Source organism: Eptatretus burgeri, chromosome 8 (genome assembly GCF_056783735.1).
Source record: "Eptatretus burgeri isolate ZD-2024b chromosome 8, Ebu_testis_v1, whole genome shotgun sequence".
NCBI classification, from domain to species: domain Eukaryota; kingdom Metazoa; phylum Chordata; class Myxini; order Myxiniformes; family Myxinidae; genus Eptatretus; species Eptatretus burgeri.
Window position 1 is genome coordinate 33,514,301 of NC_140968.1, and position 18,152 is coordinate 33,532,452.

General features: G+C 41.9%; 1 protein-coding gene across 2 annotated transcripts; it reads left to right on the top strand.

Moving 5' to 3' along the window:
• Positions 1–1,404: 1,404 nt before the first annotated feature.
• On the top strand, positions 1,405–16,385 carry LOC147021484 (uncharacterized). Of its 2 annotated transcripts, none has more exons than XM_085891430.1 (3): positions 1,405–1,470; positions 4,484–5,780; positions 11,586–16,385. In XM_085891430.1, the coding sequence occupies exons 2-3, from the start codon at positions 4,518–4,520 to the stop codon at positions 15,477–15,479; spliced, it is 5,157 nt and encodes a 1,718-aa protein (XP_085747556.1). In that variant the 5' UTR covers positions 1,405–1,470; positions 4,484–4,517; the 3' UTR covers positions 15,480–16,385. The 2 variants fall into 2 exon arrangements, with proteins under 2 accessions (XP_085747556.1, XP_085747557.1); XM_085891431.1 differs by lacking the exon at positions 1,405–1,470 and adding an exon at positions 3,134–3,181.
• The last annotated feature ends 1,767 nt before the right edge of the window (positions 16,386–18,152 follow it).

Consider the following 18,152-nt stretch of genomic DNA (forward strand, 5'->3'; position numbering starts at 1 on the left):
AATTTTCCAAACTTGGATGAGGCCATTAGAGAAGAACCTAGTGCGTTACCTGAAATAAACGAAGACATCACAGCACATTTGAACATCTTGAAGCATCACTTCACTGGCTACTTTCTAGAAGACATGATACCTATAGAAAGATGGATATTAAGACCTTTTGCCACTAATCTGTCAGAAATGAGAGATGACAACCCAGCAAAAGAGGAGCTGATTGATCTTCAGTCCTCTGCTAGTCTTACGGAAGAATTTGATGGAGTTGGTGTTGATTTATGGATGAAACTCACAGATTCATTCCCACTTCTTACTTAGCGAGCCTTCAAAGTGCTTGTTCCCTTTGTCACCACATATCTATGTGAATAAGGTTTCTCTATTTTAGTAGCAATGAAGACAAAGGCAAGGAACCGCCTGAAAGCTGATGATGACAGGAGGGTAGCGTTGTCAACAGCTCCTCAAATAAATAAACTGGTTGACTCAATGAATCAGCAGAGTTCCCACTGATAATGCTTCTGGTATTTTTGTTTGATGTTGTTTGATATAAGTGGACTGTATGTTGTTATTTTTTTCCTTTATCAAACTTTATTTTGTGCAAACCCTTAATAATAAGGTTATTCCATCTTATTTTTTTTCTGTGCCTCTATGCCGGCTGTGCATTTTTTTGCATGGGAGTAAGGGGGTAAATGGAGATATACATCAAGTCGAAGGGGTAAATGACAGAGGAAGGGTTGAGAATGACTGGTCTAAAGGGGTCTCAGCAGTTTAAAGGATCGAACGGTACATTCTAATAGTAGCAAATGATAGACATAGTCACACGGACGGACACGAACGGACTGGACGGACAGAGGGACGGAGGGAAGGAAGGACTGACGGAAGCACGCCGAATCCAAACTCTTTTTATACATGGATTAAATAAGGCCATTAATTATCGTCAAATTAACCCAAACACCCAGTTTTCATTCAAGCACTTCCTTGGAGTTCCCTGAGTTTGCTTGAAAAGTTTTGGACTGTTTTGGTTTCATGATTATGGAGTTATGGAGGACACACACACACACACACACACACACACACACACACACACACACACACACACACACACACACACACACACACACACACACACACACACACACACACACACACACACACAGACATTAATCATAATAGATTGAAGTCAGTAGGGAAAAGAGCACTACCTTATAACTTTCATTCCCTAACTACTGGAGTTCACACAACAGTACCCGACCTTGTTCAAAAAAAGGAAGGCGTTGTATTTTTAATATGGAATTGTAAACAAACTGTGTGTGGGCGTGGTGTGGGCATGGTGTGGGTGCATCACACGTCACACAATCACACCCCGTCGATTCACATAAAATCCCACTTGTGCTATCCAACCCCTAATTGTTCCTGAAACAGGTGGACATTTTGAGTTGAACTGCTGCATTCTTCCTGGGAATCCAGACGTCACAGAGCATTGTAAGTAAATTTAGAAATCGGGATATCGCACAGGTCGATGTAAAATGTACAAGCTAATTGCTGTGAACATTCCAACAAGTAAGTAGCGACAACATAATAAACTTAGGGGGGAGTCCGTTGTACCGTACTCTGTTTCAGAACATTGGTTTAACGTCCATCAGAGGGACGGCATGCCTGTGAAACACCGGGATGACAGCTTATAGCTGGGTGGGGATTCAAACCTAGGCGAGACAGCCGAGAGGTAAGAGTGTTACAAGAGTGTATGCCTCCGAAAACAAAGATAACCATGATGTAAATCACGGGAAGCACATTCGACCAGACCGTACAGCCGGCGGTCCACCATCTGGTCCTCCATTTACACCCTCTCGATTCAATCTTGTGTCGATCCTGTTCATTTCAAACATCATAATGTATAGGAGCAGATCCTGTGATATTTCATGTGCAATTAGAGATGTAATTACAACCGTACAGTTATAACCAGTCTCATCATTGATCGAGTTCAATGGTAACGAATTTTCGTTATTGTTTGTACGGTATGTTTGCATCGGGTTAGTCTTGAATTTCATGAATGTTCGTTTTTAAAGGCAGGATTTTAAAATGCGGGGTTATAATCAGGGCAGAGCGGAGACATTTATAAATGTACACTGGAGAACAGCCTTGGGTCAAGGTACGAGAGGAAGACTGTCTCGCGAGTGACTCGCAATAAACACCTTTATGACACTTTTTACCGATTGCTGGAAATCAATTATTTATATACTCCAAACTCATGAATAAGTAACTGTTCACGAATCACTAAATACCATTGTGTAACATTACATGAAGGTTATCCTGAAATAATTCTTTCTGATTGGTCATGGACAAGGTCATTCAAGGAGATTCATAATTTCCAATGAATTTCACTTCCAAATATCGTAGTGGTTTATAAACAAAACCACAAGTACTGAAAACAAGGTGATCGTAGCAAACTGCTCACTTTGTAGTCTCCCTCTACTGCAGGCTCTTTGATGCTGCACACACCTTGACTCAAGGCTTATGTTTACTGCTGCAGGTTGCATTATACCTGGACAATTCCCACAACATTTAACACAGGATTTCATTTTGATTCGTTCACCTACATATTATTGAAGCAGAGTGTAGGGTTGCAGACCTTCGATAGACTATAGACCATGTCTCACGTGTTTTACATTAAGAGTGCCCCCTGTTGATTTCAATCAGACTGTGGCATGAAAGAAACACGTTTACATGAGCAGTTTTGGATTTTGTATCTTGCTTTCAATTAAAAAACAACGATATATGAAGAGATGTTACACTTGCCTGCAGACACACAGTGCCTTCAGAAAGTATTAGCACCCCTCGACTTTTGTCACATTTTGTTGTTACAGCCTGAATTTAAAATGGATTTAATTAAAAAAAAATTGTCACCAATCTACAAAAAAATACCCAATATGACAAAGTGAAAACATGCTTAAGAAATTTTGGGAAATTAATTCAAACTGAAAAGATGAAATGTCTTGCGTCAATAAGTATTCGACCCCCTGAGTCACTACTTTGTGGAAGAACCTTTGGCAGTGAGTACAGCTTCGAGTCTTCTTGGGTATGTCTGGATCAGCTTTTCACATCTGGATTTGGGGAATTTCTTCCATTCTTCCTCGCAGATTTGCTCAAGCTCTGTCAAGTTGGATGGAGAGTGTCGGTGAACAGCAACCTTCAGGTCTTTCAACAGATTCTCATTTGGATTCAAATCTGAGCTTTGTCTGGGCCACTCAAGGGCTTTCACATTCTTGTTCTGAAGCCATTCCAGTGTTGTTTGGCTGTGTGCTTGGGGCCATTGTCCTGTTGGAACATAAATCTTCACCGCAGTCAGGTCTTTTGCACTCTGAAGCAGGTTCTCCTCAAATGTTTGCCTGTATTTGGTTCCATTATGAAAAAGTATTTAATGTTGATTTTACCACACAGTTTAAATATTGTATTACAAATCTCACTATTTTCGGAGCCATTTTGAATTTGGTGTCACGTGGCAGCCATTTTGGATTTCAACAATTGTCTTTATCAAAGTGGGCATGCATGAGAACAAATTATGGTCACTTCAGTGTCTCAAATTGGCCAATATTAAAGCAAATGTTGAAATTTTTATTGTGATGCCCCAGAGGGGGTGGGTATGTGCGTGTCGGCATTTGGGAATGTTGGCCACCTTTCATCAAAAATCGGTGGATGCCATAGGATTCTTTGGAAAATATTGGTCTGGAATCACCAGCAAACATAAAGCGAACACCATTTCTTGCGAGATTGCAATTCTGAGACTGAATATTAGAGCTTATGGAACATTCGTAACGCATATATCTCCCCTCATAAGCACAATAAAAACTTTAAAAATGAGAATACTGAGAAATAACGAGGTTTCTTATCTGTGTCTGCACTTTATTTTCCACGAGGGTCCACAACTATCACAACATTTAGGTATTTGCAATTAAAATGTCAAAGTCCCATTTACACGTAGGTACTCAGTCAGGCTTGAGTCATAGTCGAAACCTTGTTGCTTAATACTGAGGCACGATATACAAGACCAGTTTCGTTTCCATCGTCATCACCTATGAGCATCCTCAAGGGCACATCCCCCCCCCCTCATCCCTCCCCCCACCACGGGAGAAACTGGGTATCTTTACGCAGGAGAATTTTCAGATCCAATACATGTTTAACTTGATCTGTGAATTTTCAGATCCAATACATGTTTAACTTGATCTGTGAATTGTAAGATCCAATACATGATCAACTTGATCTGTGAATTTTCAGGTCCAATACATGTTTAACTTGATCTGTGAATTGTAAGATCCAATACATGTTTAACTTGATGTGTGAATTGCAAGATCCAATACATGTTTCACTTGTGCTTTGAAGACCGATATCTCAGATTTAAATCGTCGTGGCTTTTCAGCTTTTTTCCATTAAGTGTCATCAAGGTTTTGCCATACCATTGTCTTAACCACCCCTCCCTCCCCTCTGCTACCTTTATCAGGTGCTGTATACAACATACAAAACTCTGGAACATCATGAATGTGAATACGACAATGAAGCTTGGTCAATCGACAAGCCTTTTGAATGGCTACAAGGCAGACATCTGTCCAGCACAGCCGTTTTACACTTCGAGTAAGCCTGCCCTCTACGAGCAGGATGTTATAGTTGAGAACCCGGATCACGATGCCAAGTGGTCATCACCTACGATCAGTTTCCATGAGAATGTCGAGGATCTCCTCAGCGCCATCCAGCTGATCAAGCTGCGAGTGATGTCTTTCGAAGACAAACCAAGCGAGGGGGGTGCAGCAGCAGTTTGGCCCGCGGGGGCTCTTATCCTTGCTGGGTTAACACCCTCCGGACAAAGAAAAGCACTCAAAGACCTTTCCGAGCAACTGGGGCTCGATTTGGCAATGGAGCAATGGTCCTACGCTTTGGTCCAGCGCTCACGCAAGGTCGGAACCGCAACCCATCCTTGCTATGAGAGGGGCCTTTTCGGTAACCCAGATCCCTCCAAAATAATGAGGCCTGAGACCTTGACTGCCCTCAAATCTCTAGAGAAGCTGGGGAAGCAATCCACCAATGTGAGTATGAGTGGAGCCAACGGATACCTTCGTTTTTACGAAACCTTCGGTTCACACTTTGTGTCCAGGGTTGACGTTGGCGACTCGATCTTCCAGGTTTTTGCTTTTGCAGAAACTGAATACAAAAAAGTCGTCGATGTCTACACCGACCGTCCCGATGACCTGAGCGGTCTCGCTGCCCAGTCATTTGCCCTGTTCACAACCCCTTGTAATGACGCCGGTTACGGCCGCACGGCAGCCATCAGCAACATCTGCATCATCAGCAAAGACCCCTTAATGGAGACGTCTCTCAAAGATGGGCTCTGGTTTGATAGTACATATGCTGGAACAAACAGCATCTTTGCACCATTCCTCCGCTCTGATGCAGTGAATGTCAACACCCTCTTCAAGAAGGTCGTCGCTATATCAGTCGAGTTTGCTTCTCTTGGAGTCTTCGCCGAGTACTACCGCATGCTGATATGGCGCCGCATCTTCAAGGGCGCCATGTATACTAAATACGTGAATGGTTCAGGGGTGGCTCCTCACTTCAGCAACAACTGCCCCTATGATCTGAAGTCGGTGTTCAAGGGTTCCAACCTGATAAGTGGTGACGGCCTTCTCTCTACACTTGCTACACCTACCGTCAATGTCTGGCAGGAGTTGATTGAACTGGATATGATCAAATTGCAGTTCCCAGACCTGGTGAAGACCTTCAGTGTGTTTGCAAGTGGAATCCAGGTGAGTTCTTTGAAATCTTTATGAATTGTTTAACAGATCAGTGCAGACAACTCCACCCACCTTACTCTGACAAAACGTGCTCGTACGTACTTATGGATCGCACCATGGCTGATCTCATGTCTTCAACGCCATCAGATTTATTTTTCTGTTTTGAAAAAGGCTTCAAAAACACATTTTGAAGGTAATCGGATATTAAGCATGTTTCCAATTTACACGAAAAATTGTCGCATTTCACTATGTCTACTCTTGTTGAAAATGAATGGCTTTATAAACAGAAAAGGCACAAATAATTAATCTAACGCTATTTAATGGACCACTCTAACTCGTTTTCTGTTGGAGAAAATGGCAGACAAGCTGTGGTCTCCTTAACACTTGTCAAATACAGGTATATCATCGGTCAGTTGGTTCTAAGGGCAGAGCTTCCTGAATTGGTGTAGTGTGACTCTCATTGTATTTTTATTCTGTGTGTACATACCTCATATTATCATCAAGAAGTCTGAGGACTTCTTATGTGGGGATGTCCTGGATGGACACTCCATTGGCTCAATACAACATAAATCCTTAAAAAAAGAAAATCTCCCAATGTCGAACTTATAAACCTACAAATTACCTCACAGTCATCTGTGGATAATTCCTCATCCAAAAACACTCATTAAGCTTTTGGATGTCATCATGAAACAAGAAAAATGAGAGACCCAAAAGTGCCCATTTGTCATTGTTCTTATTCTGAAAGCCTGACTCAAAATTGGTTTAAGCTCTCAACTTGGTTTAAACACCAATCGACTGAATTTTGGAGTGTGAAGGTGCAAACTGATCGAAATTTTGATAGCTCGAAAAGATTCCATGAAAAGTACACAAAACTACATTCCTTTGTAAAGGAATAAGAAGGGATTATAGGGGTGGGCGAGACTATGACTGTCAATCAGCCTGGCGGGAAGGGGTGCCAAACACATTTGCCCAAGGGCCAATCAGACCGACATGGCTGTGGTTAACATGTGATATTATCAGCCATGTCTGTGCAGGACAGTCACATGGCCAAGTGACAGCAACAACACATACACATTTGTATATAGCAGTGCTTCTCAACCTTTTTCAACTCGAGGCCGACTCTGGCTCTGAGGAAATTTTCGAGGCCCATCATACAGAATCGTAATGAGAAAAATGGCAATAAAACAATGCCAAAACAAATCATTATGCTTACCTTTAATGAGACACTTGAGCTTGCTTCTTGGAAATAAGATGGTCAAGTCATGGTTTGATGGGGGACAGGCTCACACGAAAAGTGGCATTCAGAGTGTCTGTTTTTAGACTATTTTGTGCTTTTGATTTTGTCACAGTTACAGTCGAGAAGCCCGATTCACAGAGATAGGTTGTGGTGAATGGTAAAAGAAATCTGATTGCACGCTTTGACAAAGAAGTGTATTCACTGCTTGCCACTATCCAGAAAGAAGGAAGGTCTACTTCTTGTGCATGCTGAAGCTTCAGACTACTGTCTGCAGAAAGTTCCATCAGTTCATTTTCAAGTACAACGGACAAGGCCACATCTTCTGAAGCAGGATCCACTGAGAAAGGGTTCAAATTCCAAAGGTTTCCTTGCCTTGGGTCCTCTGGAAAGTAATCTGCAAACTTTTGTGATAACTTGGTCAAATGCTGGATTATGAGCCCAGATATGTCTGCATGAGGAGTGGATTCCAAAGTTTCACTCAGAAGTGGAAACATCTCAAGTCGTCCATCCTTCACTTTTCTGTTCTAAAGAACAAGCTTTTTCTTGAAGCCTTCAATTTTGTCAGCAACCAAGAACACTGAACTGTTCCTATCTTGCATTGATATGTTGAGCTGATTTAACTGGTCAAACACATCTGACAGGTAAGCCAATTTGGCACAAAAGTTATCATTACTGTAATGATCAGCAAGTGGTGAGTGTTTCTCATCAAGGAACATGTGGACTTCATGTCTCAGTTAAAAGAGGCGATTAAGCATATATCCTCTTGAAAGCCACCTCACCTCACTGTGATACAGAAGCTGCAAGTGATCAGAATCAAGTCTTTCACACAGTGCAGCAAAACACCTTGAGTTGAGTGCACTCTTCTTGATGAAGTTCACTGTTTTAACAGCTGCATTAATGACTTCATTCAGTTCTGGTGACATCTGCTTTGTTGCCAGATTTTCTCTATGTAAGAAGCAGTGGGTCTTCTTGGCATCTGGCGCCCTCTGTTGGATCTGTTTTACAACACCACGATGGACTCCTGTCATTGATGCAGCACCATCTGTGCACACACCTATGCAGTTCTTCCAATCAATACTCTTGTCAGTGAAGTATTTGTCAAGGCAGAGCATTACATCATCTGCAGCTGTTTTTGTGGGAAGGTCTTTGCAAAACAGTAGATCCTCATGAACATCACTGTCCTCGCAATACCTCATGAAAACTAGCAATAAAGCATTATTGCTAATGTCAGTCGATTCATCCAACTGAATGGAAAAATACAGACTGGCCTTTATTTTTTCCACCAGTTGGCATTCAATGTCATCACTAATTTCAACAATTCTTCTCATCACAGTATCACAGTATATGGATGTTTGTGTAGATACATATATATATATATATATATATATATATATATATATATATATATATATATATATATATATATATATATATATATATATCCATCCATCCATTGGGACCATAATCTGTGCAGAGTATTGGTACTGCCAAAGCAGTCTCCTTCGCTATTGGGCACAATTACATTCTCAAATAGAAAGACAACCTTCCCACATTATTACATCATTATACATATTGTACCAAGTTTGAGTTATATCATACATGACATCATAAGTGTGAAGCTTTTGTTCCTCATAGATAGGTGGTCATACTTGTAAAGTTTCACCTTGATCTGTTCAGCCGTTACGGAGAAGAAGATTTTTGAAGGTTTAAAAAATATTTATATGGCTGACGAATCACGTGACCAATGACGTCATCGATTTTTTTTTGCAGACCATTTATCCCATTTTATCCATAACGCCTGGTGTTGGCTTAATGGTTGGGGTGGTGGGCTTTGGATCCAATGATCCTGAGTTCAAATAAACCTCGACTGTTGAATTAATACCAGGTGGGGTTGACACTGCCTGTAATCCTTCCGAGGTTGGCAAAATGAGTGCCAGCTTGCTGGTATCCTGTGTCGGAGTGGCCACCTGTCCAGGATTGTGCCCAATAGCCAAGGAGACTGCTGAGGCAGCAACAATGCTCTGCACAGAGTATGGTCCCAATGGAATGGATGGATGGATTTTATCCCGAGATGACCCACAAAAATTTTCATACTGATCAGATGTGGCGTTCTACATAAGCAATTATGATGTCATAAAAAAACAAACATTCCCCATGAGTAGTAGTTGCCATGTGCCAAGTTTCAATTTTTTCCTTGGTGCCGTTTCAGAGATACAGAGGTCCAAAGTTTTTCTATTTTTCCAACATTGCTGCCATACCACGTGACCGATGATGTCATAATTATTACAAATACATTCTACATGAGTATTCCCACCTTTGGTAAAAATTTTGTCTCAATCCAACAAGCGGTTGCAGAGAAAAACATGAAAGTTCTGCACAGACAAACAAACAAACAAACAGGAAGACAAACAAACAAGAAAATGACGTCGTCCAGAGCAGGATACATGCAAAATCCACCGCCTCCCCCCCCCCTCTCCAAAGGTTGCCATGGACACATAAAATGGTCCATTTCATTAAGATTAAAATTGACAATCTTAATCAAAGCTCAAGCAATTAGATGAAAATTGATTATTTTTCAGATTGAAATTGATCATTTTAAGATTTGACCTAAAAAATTGGTTTCCACATCCAGTGATGCACTATGCAATTGCTGCTTAATTCTCAGGTTAATGAGATGAAAATTGATGATTTTTCAGATGAAATTTGAAGATTTTTGAAGTTTGACCTTGCATTGACCTTTGACCTCAAAAATAGTTGATATCCCAATTCAGTGATGGACGATGCTAATCCTGTTCAACTTTCAAGTTAATGGGATGTAAATTGACAGTTTTTCATTTTATAATGATTTTAGAGGTTTGACCTTGAGTTGACCTTTGACTTTTTGATCTCAAAAATAGTTGGTTTCCCAATTTGTGATGGAGCATGCAAATATTGTTCAAATTTCAAGTCAATTGGATGAAAAATTATTCTTTTAGAAATCCGACCTCAAGATGACCTTTGACCTCAAAATAAATAGTCTTCTCAGTTGATACTACCTCTACGACTTCAAAAAGTTTCATGACAATCAGTTTGGAATTGTGATGTGTAGGCTGTCGGCGATTGACAAACAAACAAACATACAAACAGACAGACAAAAACAAAATCGACTGACCAATATATTTGAAAAATCTTTGATTTTGCAAGTAACAAACAGACCCAAATGCAATACCCTCTCCTTTGGCGAGGATAAAAAAAAATGTGAAAGGATGTCGGGATGTTCCTCCAAAAACTTTGTAAACAAGTTAGGGATGGTCACAAGAAATCATCACATGAAACCATCCCGAAATCTTTCTTTCAATAATGGTTGGCCATACACCAGAAATGTGTGTGTGTGTGTGTGTGTGTGTGTGTGTGGTGATATTAAACAAACACACACACACACACACACACACACACACACACACACACACACACACACACACACACACACACACACACACACACACACACACACACACACACACACACACACACACACACACACACACACACACACTGCCTTGTGTAGGGATATCCATTATTGAAAGAAAGACGTGGGGATGTTTTCACGTGATGATTTATTGGGACCATCCTTACCTTGTTTACATCCTTTTTTGAAGAACATGCCTCCATCCCTTTGCATTTTTAAAAATGTTTTTATTCCTCGTTTTCTGTTTTTCAATTATGCAATGTCAGTTATTCGGGGAGGGAGGTCCATAGAGGAACAAGAACAAAGGTTAATGAAACTGTTATCGGCTGTTTTCGACCGGTATTTATGAACATCTTTTATGAAAAATGGTGAAACCTTTCAGCTTTGGTGTTTAACCACCTGGATGTTAATTGGCCATTACAAGCAACGCAGCTTTTGCAGATAGCGTGCATCATTAAGGTTTACCTTATTTTTGTTGTAGTTCAAGAGCAGGTAACCAAACTGAAAACTTACAGAATCTGCGGTTTTATCCATGTGTCCATCATCTTTCCCAAAAATCGCAGATAGCCCAAACTTTGTCGTTTAGTACCTACCTCTGAAACCACATTAGAATGTGTACTTTTCCAGGAAGGCACCACATGGAACCAGGGTGTAATTGGTTGGGTGAAGTAAACACACTTTGGTCTTCAGCAGTGGTCTTTAACGGCCATTTAATCACACCCTTATGATCAGCTCTGAACCAAACAGAAAGGCAAAACTTGTCACGAAGGTATTGATCTCTGAATGCACCTTTCCTAACTGCAACAATGCATACTTTTTAGCCAAAATTTAATATGAAGCATGCATTGATTGTATAAAAAAGAAAATGTAGGGAGAAAAAAAATTCAGGCTCAATGGGTTTTGGGGCGGTTGTCCCACAAGCCACCCCCACTGTATGTACTGCCTGTGCTTCACTGTTTTAATGAAAGAGATAAATTGTAAAGAAAAAATTCCAGTACTATTCAATGTGATCAAATTATGAAGATTATAAACCTTTGATATATGTTTATCTGTGTGGGATTAAAGATTACATGGATATCAGCTTTGGACCAAGTTCCACAGCTCGTGATTGTGTACTAAATATGTTCCGCAGATACCATCCCCCAACGACAATACAGCCATTGATATTCCTGGTACGTGTACAGTTACGCTGCTTGGACACGTGATCTCAAGTGGTGGTTCTGGGCCTGTGCCTCCTAATCTTCGCCTCCAAGGTTCCTCATTTAAAGAAATAGAGAGTCGTCTCTTTTGTGGTGAGTTTTACGGGGGTCTACAGATCAGCAGTTGTGAAGGTGGTGGTGATCTCTACGTGGTCGTGAATGGCCTGATGTTCCAGGAAAGCAAAGGAAAGGTTTCAGTGGTACGCGATGTCAGAGAGCCTCCTACAATGAATGTTCTCGCTGAGCACCTGACCGATATCCAGTTTGCCCTGATTGCGGCGGAGTCCCGTCTCAACTTTTTACTGGCAAGCCCCAATCTTCAGTGTCAAAGTCTACAGCTCGTGAAGCGGTTTTTGCTTTGGCTTGCTGGGGTGGCAGGCAGTCACTACCAGTACCAGGACAGCCAACTGGTTGCCTTAGAGGCCAGGGCAATGTACCTTGCAAATGTGGCCTTCAACAGCCAACGGACTGGGCCGCCTGTTCCTTATCTGCGGTATGAAGCATACAAGGATGTAGTGAAGAACATCCAGAATGTCCTTCTTACAGCTTCCGATCAGTTGAAAGACTACCAGAACAGAATTATGCTGAGGAAGGCTGAGGAACGTGCGGTGGACAGAGATAAGGCCCTCAACGAAAACATCATCAGATCTGGGAAACTTCTCCAAGATTACATCAGCACACAGGCCAATTACCAGCAGAACATGGAACACATGTTTTCCAGTATCAGCAAGGAAAAAGAGAAAGAGATGGACTCGGCCATCCAGCAAGTGGACAAGTTGAACGTCAGCCTAGTCACGCAGCGCACTGCTGTTGAAGAAGCCATCATCAACTACCAAGATGCTGTCAGTGACTGGCAGAAGCAGGAGATAATCAAGGCTGCCATTAACATAGCCTCCAACATATTTTCCCTTGCCTTCACGATGGCTGCACCAGCAACGTCAATTCTTGCTCTCGAGAGTCTTGGTAAAACAGTGCAGAAAATTCAGAAATTAGTCAAGGTGTTTGATGCCGTCATCAAGACCTACAAATCAATAAAGGCCCTTCCCTCAAACCCACAGCAGGTTGTTAGTGCCTTGAAGGACATCGGTCCAAATGGCCTGGATATGCCTTCCTCACTCGAATGGGATGAAATGAAGGTCAACTTTGATGCCACTCTCTCAACTGGACCAGACATTGGTGCAAAGATCTCACTTTCCGCTGCCTTTGCAGTCCTTGTCCTTCGTGGTAAAATGCTGCTGCAAGCTCAGAAAACCGTTCAGGAAATTGCGGCAGATCTGTCGTCAGCTCAGCAGCGAATCACACTCCATGACAACCAAAAGAGGCAACTTGATGATCTGAAGGCCAACCTGAATGCTAAACCAGAGGAGCTTGATGTCAGTAAAATTGACCTGATTGGGCTGTCCGGTCAGCTGGTTTTCTTTGAGCGTCAGATGCTGATGACTTTGGCGTCCACCCTGGTCATACAGGACAGGGCCTTGCAGTATGAGTATCTTCGTCCACCGACTCCAATCAATTCCTTCACGATGCTTGATCTGCAGCTTGCTATATTCAATCAGTCACAAAGTATCAACCAAGGAATGACAGCTCAACCACTACCAACAAATCAGGACCTCCCAATCATATATGAAATCCATGGTGTCAAACCGGAAAGCATCATCAATGACAAGCACTTCACATTTAACATTTCTTGCAACAATCGCGAGTTTGCACCATACAACTACGTCCGTGTGAAGAGTGTCACAGTAGAAATTGGTGGTATTACTTCCACCAAAAGTGGCAAGTACTACACGGAGCTTGTCTTTGATGGGAATCCATTCTTCGATCGTGGCTTCAACAGTGAGATTCTAACATTTCAGTCAACGTCTCGTGTTTACACAGGGCTTCACGATGTTGGCTCCAGTAGCCATGTGGTGCCTGATGAGCCAGTTGCTGAGGAGAGCAAATATGCATTCATCGTCACATCTGGTGAGGACCCTTTTGGTGAGAAGGTTTCGAGCATCACCCCTTTCTCGGCTTGGCAGGTGTCTCTGCCCAAAACTGTGAGCAATGAAGACATCCAGTTTGACAATTGCTCCCGCGATGTCACTGTCCGTCTATCATTTTACATCTATGCTCAGTTGAAGGAGACTTGTATCTCTGCATCAGAAAGGCACGTGCTTTCTCTGCTGAACCTTGTACGTGGAGAATATGCCCAAGCTGCTCATTCCTCTGCTTCAAAGTTCAAAGCAAAGGAATCTAAGAATATCCAACCAATGAAGAGTGAAGAGCTCATTACAAATGCAACTGCTTCAGTGATGTATGCTGCACCTCAATCATTCCAAGCTTACTCTTCCCCCACAAACTCGACAGACGTCTCTGTAAATGACGTCCTCAGTATGATGTCAGGGAAGTCAGTCTGTGCTGGATGGGATGTTGTATTCTCCATGACAGTTCAACAAGTGAATGACCAACTGCTCCGTCAATACAATGACCGAGTCGGAAATCCACAGTTCATGAGAGAAACGGGAAATATCATCAATGAAAGGAAGACGTCTGAGGGTGTGACAACCAAGACTGTCTTCAACTTCAAGTTCAATGTCCCCAGACTGCAGTTCCTCCTCAATAATTCCACTTCTGCCCAAATATTTTTGCCCATCCAGTCTGGTCACTATGAATACTCCATCTTGGCAAACAATGTATGGATCCCTGTTTCCAAAGTAGATGTGAAGGAGACTGAAAAGTCATACATCCAGGGAAGCCTCCCCCTAGCTGTTATGCCTGGTTCAGTCACATCTCAGCAAAATGTTGTCATCAGGCTGAACGGTGGTACCTTCGTTGCTAAGGATTTTGAAGCTGGTGTTTCAAACCCGACGCTTGGTCTTGCACTGACTGAGTACTTCACGAACTTGAAGGATGGTTATGAGGTCTATAATCTGGGCACACTCGATCTCCGTGGAATCACGCTCCTCAAATCCATGACACCGACTGACTTCAAATTCAATATCCAACACACGAGCAGCAACCGTGATCTTCTGCAACTGTTCATTGCTACCACGGGAAAACTGCAGTCAACTACAGCACTCTATTTGCAAGAGCCGATCCCATCAAAATATCAAAGCTCCTTGATCATCAACTCAAAGATCTTCTTTCAGGATGTGCTGCCGATCTCTGTTGGTGATGGTGGACTTGGTCTCATCCTCGAAGCAACAGAGCCGGCGAACAATGGCAATCAGGACAAAAGTTGGTCTTCTAAAGCGACTGCTGGTTCCATATCCACTCCATTTCCTGAAACCCTTGTGTCAAAGAAAGGAATGCATACGACTACAGTAAGAGTCAAAAACGATAAAGTAGTCGTGAACCTCACCGGCATGAAGTTTAAAACTGGAGACAGGACATCCAACTGGAATCCCAAGATGATTTACAATGTTGGGGTGCAGAGTTATCCATTCATGTTTGTTAGGAAAACACATTATGGAAGACATGAAGAAGTTTCAGAACATTCCCTGAAAGCTTGTATTGATATGAATACCAGCCTACCACTCAATGTCATTGGGTCGGGGCAGAATCAAAAGGTCCAAATCGCTGCCATCCCAACCTCCGTGAATATCACAGGGAACCTGGAGCCTCCGGCTGGGGCATGCAAATGCAATGACCGAGAGATGCAGAAGATGTTCCTGGAAAATATGAAGAAGTACGCGCCCCCCAAGCTGAGCAAGGCCTTCAACCAGCCATTTGACACCATATCTCTGTTCGCCCTGAAGAACCTGCTGTTCCCAGCCAGGAATATGATTAACATGTTGGAAGCCTTTGTACCTGGGGATATGGTTGTCTTCGGTAACTTCACCTGAAACACTCAGATTGAATGAACGAATTTTTAAAGTTGCTTTTTGTGTTTTTTAGCAATCCTTGTGCAAATGGGTCAGTTCTAACAATCAATATTCTTGCGTATGAAGGGAAAGGGACTCGTTTAAGTTGTGTGACCTGTGTTTGATTGAAAATATATATATTTCTCATTAAAAATAGATATCGTACCTCACTTTCTTTTAAACTCCGCAAAGGCTTTTGTGATGGGAGGATGACTTGATTCACCGACCTTTACAATGAGAGCCATCTTTTGTGTGATTGGCTGTATTTTTAAATTAGTGCATGACATGATAGGGGGTATCGGGGTGGTTGGGTCCTCAATAAATGTTTCGCTTAAGCTTTGGTTTCAGTGTAAAAATAATTGGTCACATGTTGAAGTTTATTTAGCAGATGATAACCGTGACCTCCTCCCCTTCGAATGTCCCAAACCATCCACTGTCCCACACTTCCTTAATCCCTAAAATCATTCTCTTGTGATCTGTCTTCATGTTTCTTTATATGTGAAGTGCCAACAGTGAACCCCCAGACACCTTCTGAGGACAACCAGGATATGCCTCATGGCTGCATGTGAGGTAAGAACAGCCCAACATGCTGGAAGTGGTGGGTGTGTTATGGGCTCCAACAGCATGTGGGGAGAACCAAGAGGCATGTCCTCACAGAGTGTATGAGAGCCGAGGGGTGGACACAGTTCACAGTAGCTTTGGATGTAGATTTTGCGCAAGCATGGAAGAGCAGTTTCATCGGAAGCTTGAGTGAGTGGAAAGAACAGAGTGGGTTTGGGAGTGGAAGCGAGCACTTCAGAGGTGAGGAGCTCAAATGAGTGGATGCAGCGCACCACAGAGACGGGATTCTGCAAAGCCAGGCGAGCGTGTACCCTGAGAAACTACAAAGTTGGGAGGTGGTGTGTATATATATATATATATATATATATATATATATATATATATATATATATATATATATATATATATATATATATATAGATATATATATATATATATATATATAGATATATATATATATATATATATATATATATATGTAGATATATATATATATATATATATATATATATATATATATATATATATATATATATATATATATATATATATATATATATATATATATATATATATATATATATATCCCTCTCCTCCCTTGTTCCCGCGAATGGAGCCCAACCTTGCACTCCTGTTTTTCCTCACCAGGCTCCTGAAAACTCTGTACAATGAAAAGTTATTTTCCTTTTTCCTTGTCTCATCATTTCTCCCTGTTTAACTCTGTCAAATGAATGAGAAAGGTCTCACGCCAATCCCCTGAGATATCGTGGGTACATGAATTTCATAATTGTGATATACTCAGATTAGGAACTGTGATATGTGCTTTCTCTTTCTCTCTCTCCCCCTCCCTCTCTCTCCTTGGTCTCTCCATTACCTTTTGCTGATTGTTATTAAACCTGTTCTCACCATCAGTGTGTGGCCTGTTGCTTGGTTCATGATTAGAGATGATTGTGACCATGGCGTGAGGAAATCAATGGCCATTGGAAATTGCTGTGAAATCCCAGTTAGTGGGTTACAAAACCTCATTGTAGTTTTGTCTGAAACCGAAGTAGAGATCTGTTTGTTTTTTGTGGTGAACGGCATACAAATTCACGGACAACACTGGGGACAGTTGTATTTTGTATCTCCTCCAACTCACTCAGGGAGATTCCCTGGCATAGTTGAACTACTGTGGGAACAATTTACATAATGCCAATCACGGTAGTGACGTAATGACGTAAATGAATACAGGAGTGTTGGCCACATCCCATCCCGATGACATGAGCTAAACAAATCTGCTTGGAGGAATAGGTGAATAACACCTCAATTTCCCTTCAATACGGCATGTGTTATACGGAAACTTCCATGTGAATTGTTTAAAAAAATATTTTTTTGAGGAATCCAGATGAAGGGCATGCTACACTTCGTATTGCCCCTGGACCCATTGTGGCTCTCGGCGGCCCTGCGTGTGGGTGGACGATTTGGCCTGGAGTCCCCCCTGCGTTTCACTCTCACAATGCACATGCTGCTCTGACATGATTGGAGTGATACCACCCTCTACTGGTGGATGGTGTAACAATTCTTCAAGTCAAGGTGATTACAGTTGAACCATATTCGTTTGGAGGCGACAACATTTAAATGTTGTTACTCTCTGATAATGTATGAAAAGCGAGTTTAAAGTGTTTACAGACGTTTATACACATTTGGCCCAACTGAAAGCACACTCTTCAATCGACATCGGTCGTTAAAGTAGATGTTTGAATGAGAAGTCTCTTAATCAAAATGTTATATCACTGCTCACCTTCACTCTTTCATTCCTCTTTTTTCCCACCTTTGGAATAAACTCCCTCACTCTATTCAATCCCAATCTTCCCTCCAGGCCTTCAAAACAGCTGCTCACCACTGCCTCTTATTAATATCTTTTTTTTTTCTACCCCCGTTAATCCACCTCAAAACCACCTCCTTCATATTCCTTGCTTTCCTTCCTGAAAGTCCCTGTCATGTCCATCTTGTATACCCCATGTTCCTCACCCAATCCCTCTCCCTTCCACAGATCTCCTCATGTCTCTGTTCCCCACTGTTTTGTCCTTCCCACTCCCACCCTTCTTGTCTCGT

Excerpts from the sequence above, each read along its gene's own strand:
- LOC147021484 (XM_085891430.1), top strand. The coding sequence starts at position 4,518 with ATGAATGTGAATACGACAATGAAGCTTGGTCAATCGACAAGCCTTTTG. Across the intron at positions 5,781-11,585 it reads TGTTTGCAAGTGGAATCCAG|ATACCATCCCCCAACGACAA; the intron begins GTGAGTTCTTTG and ends TATGTTCCGCAG.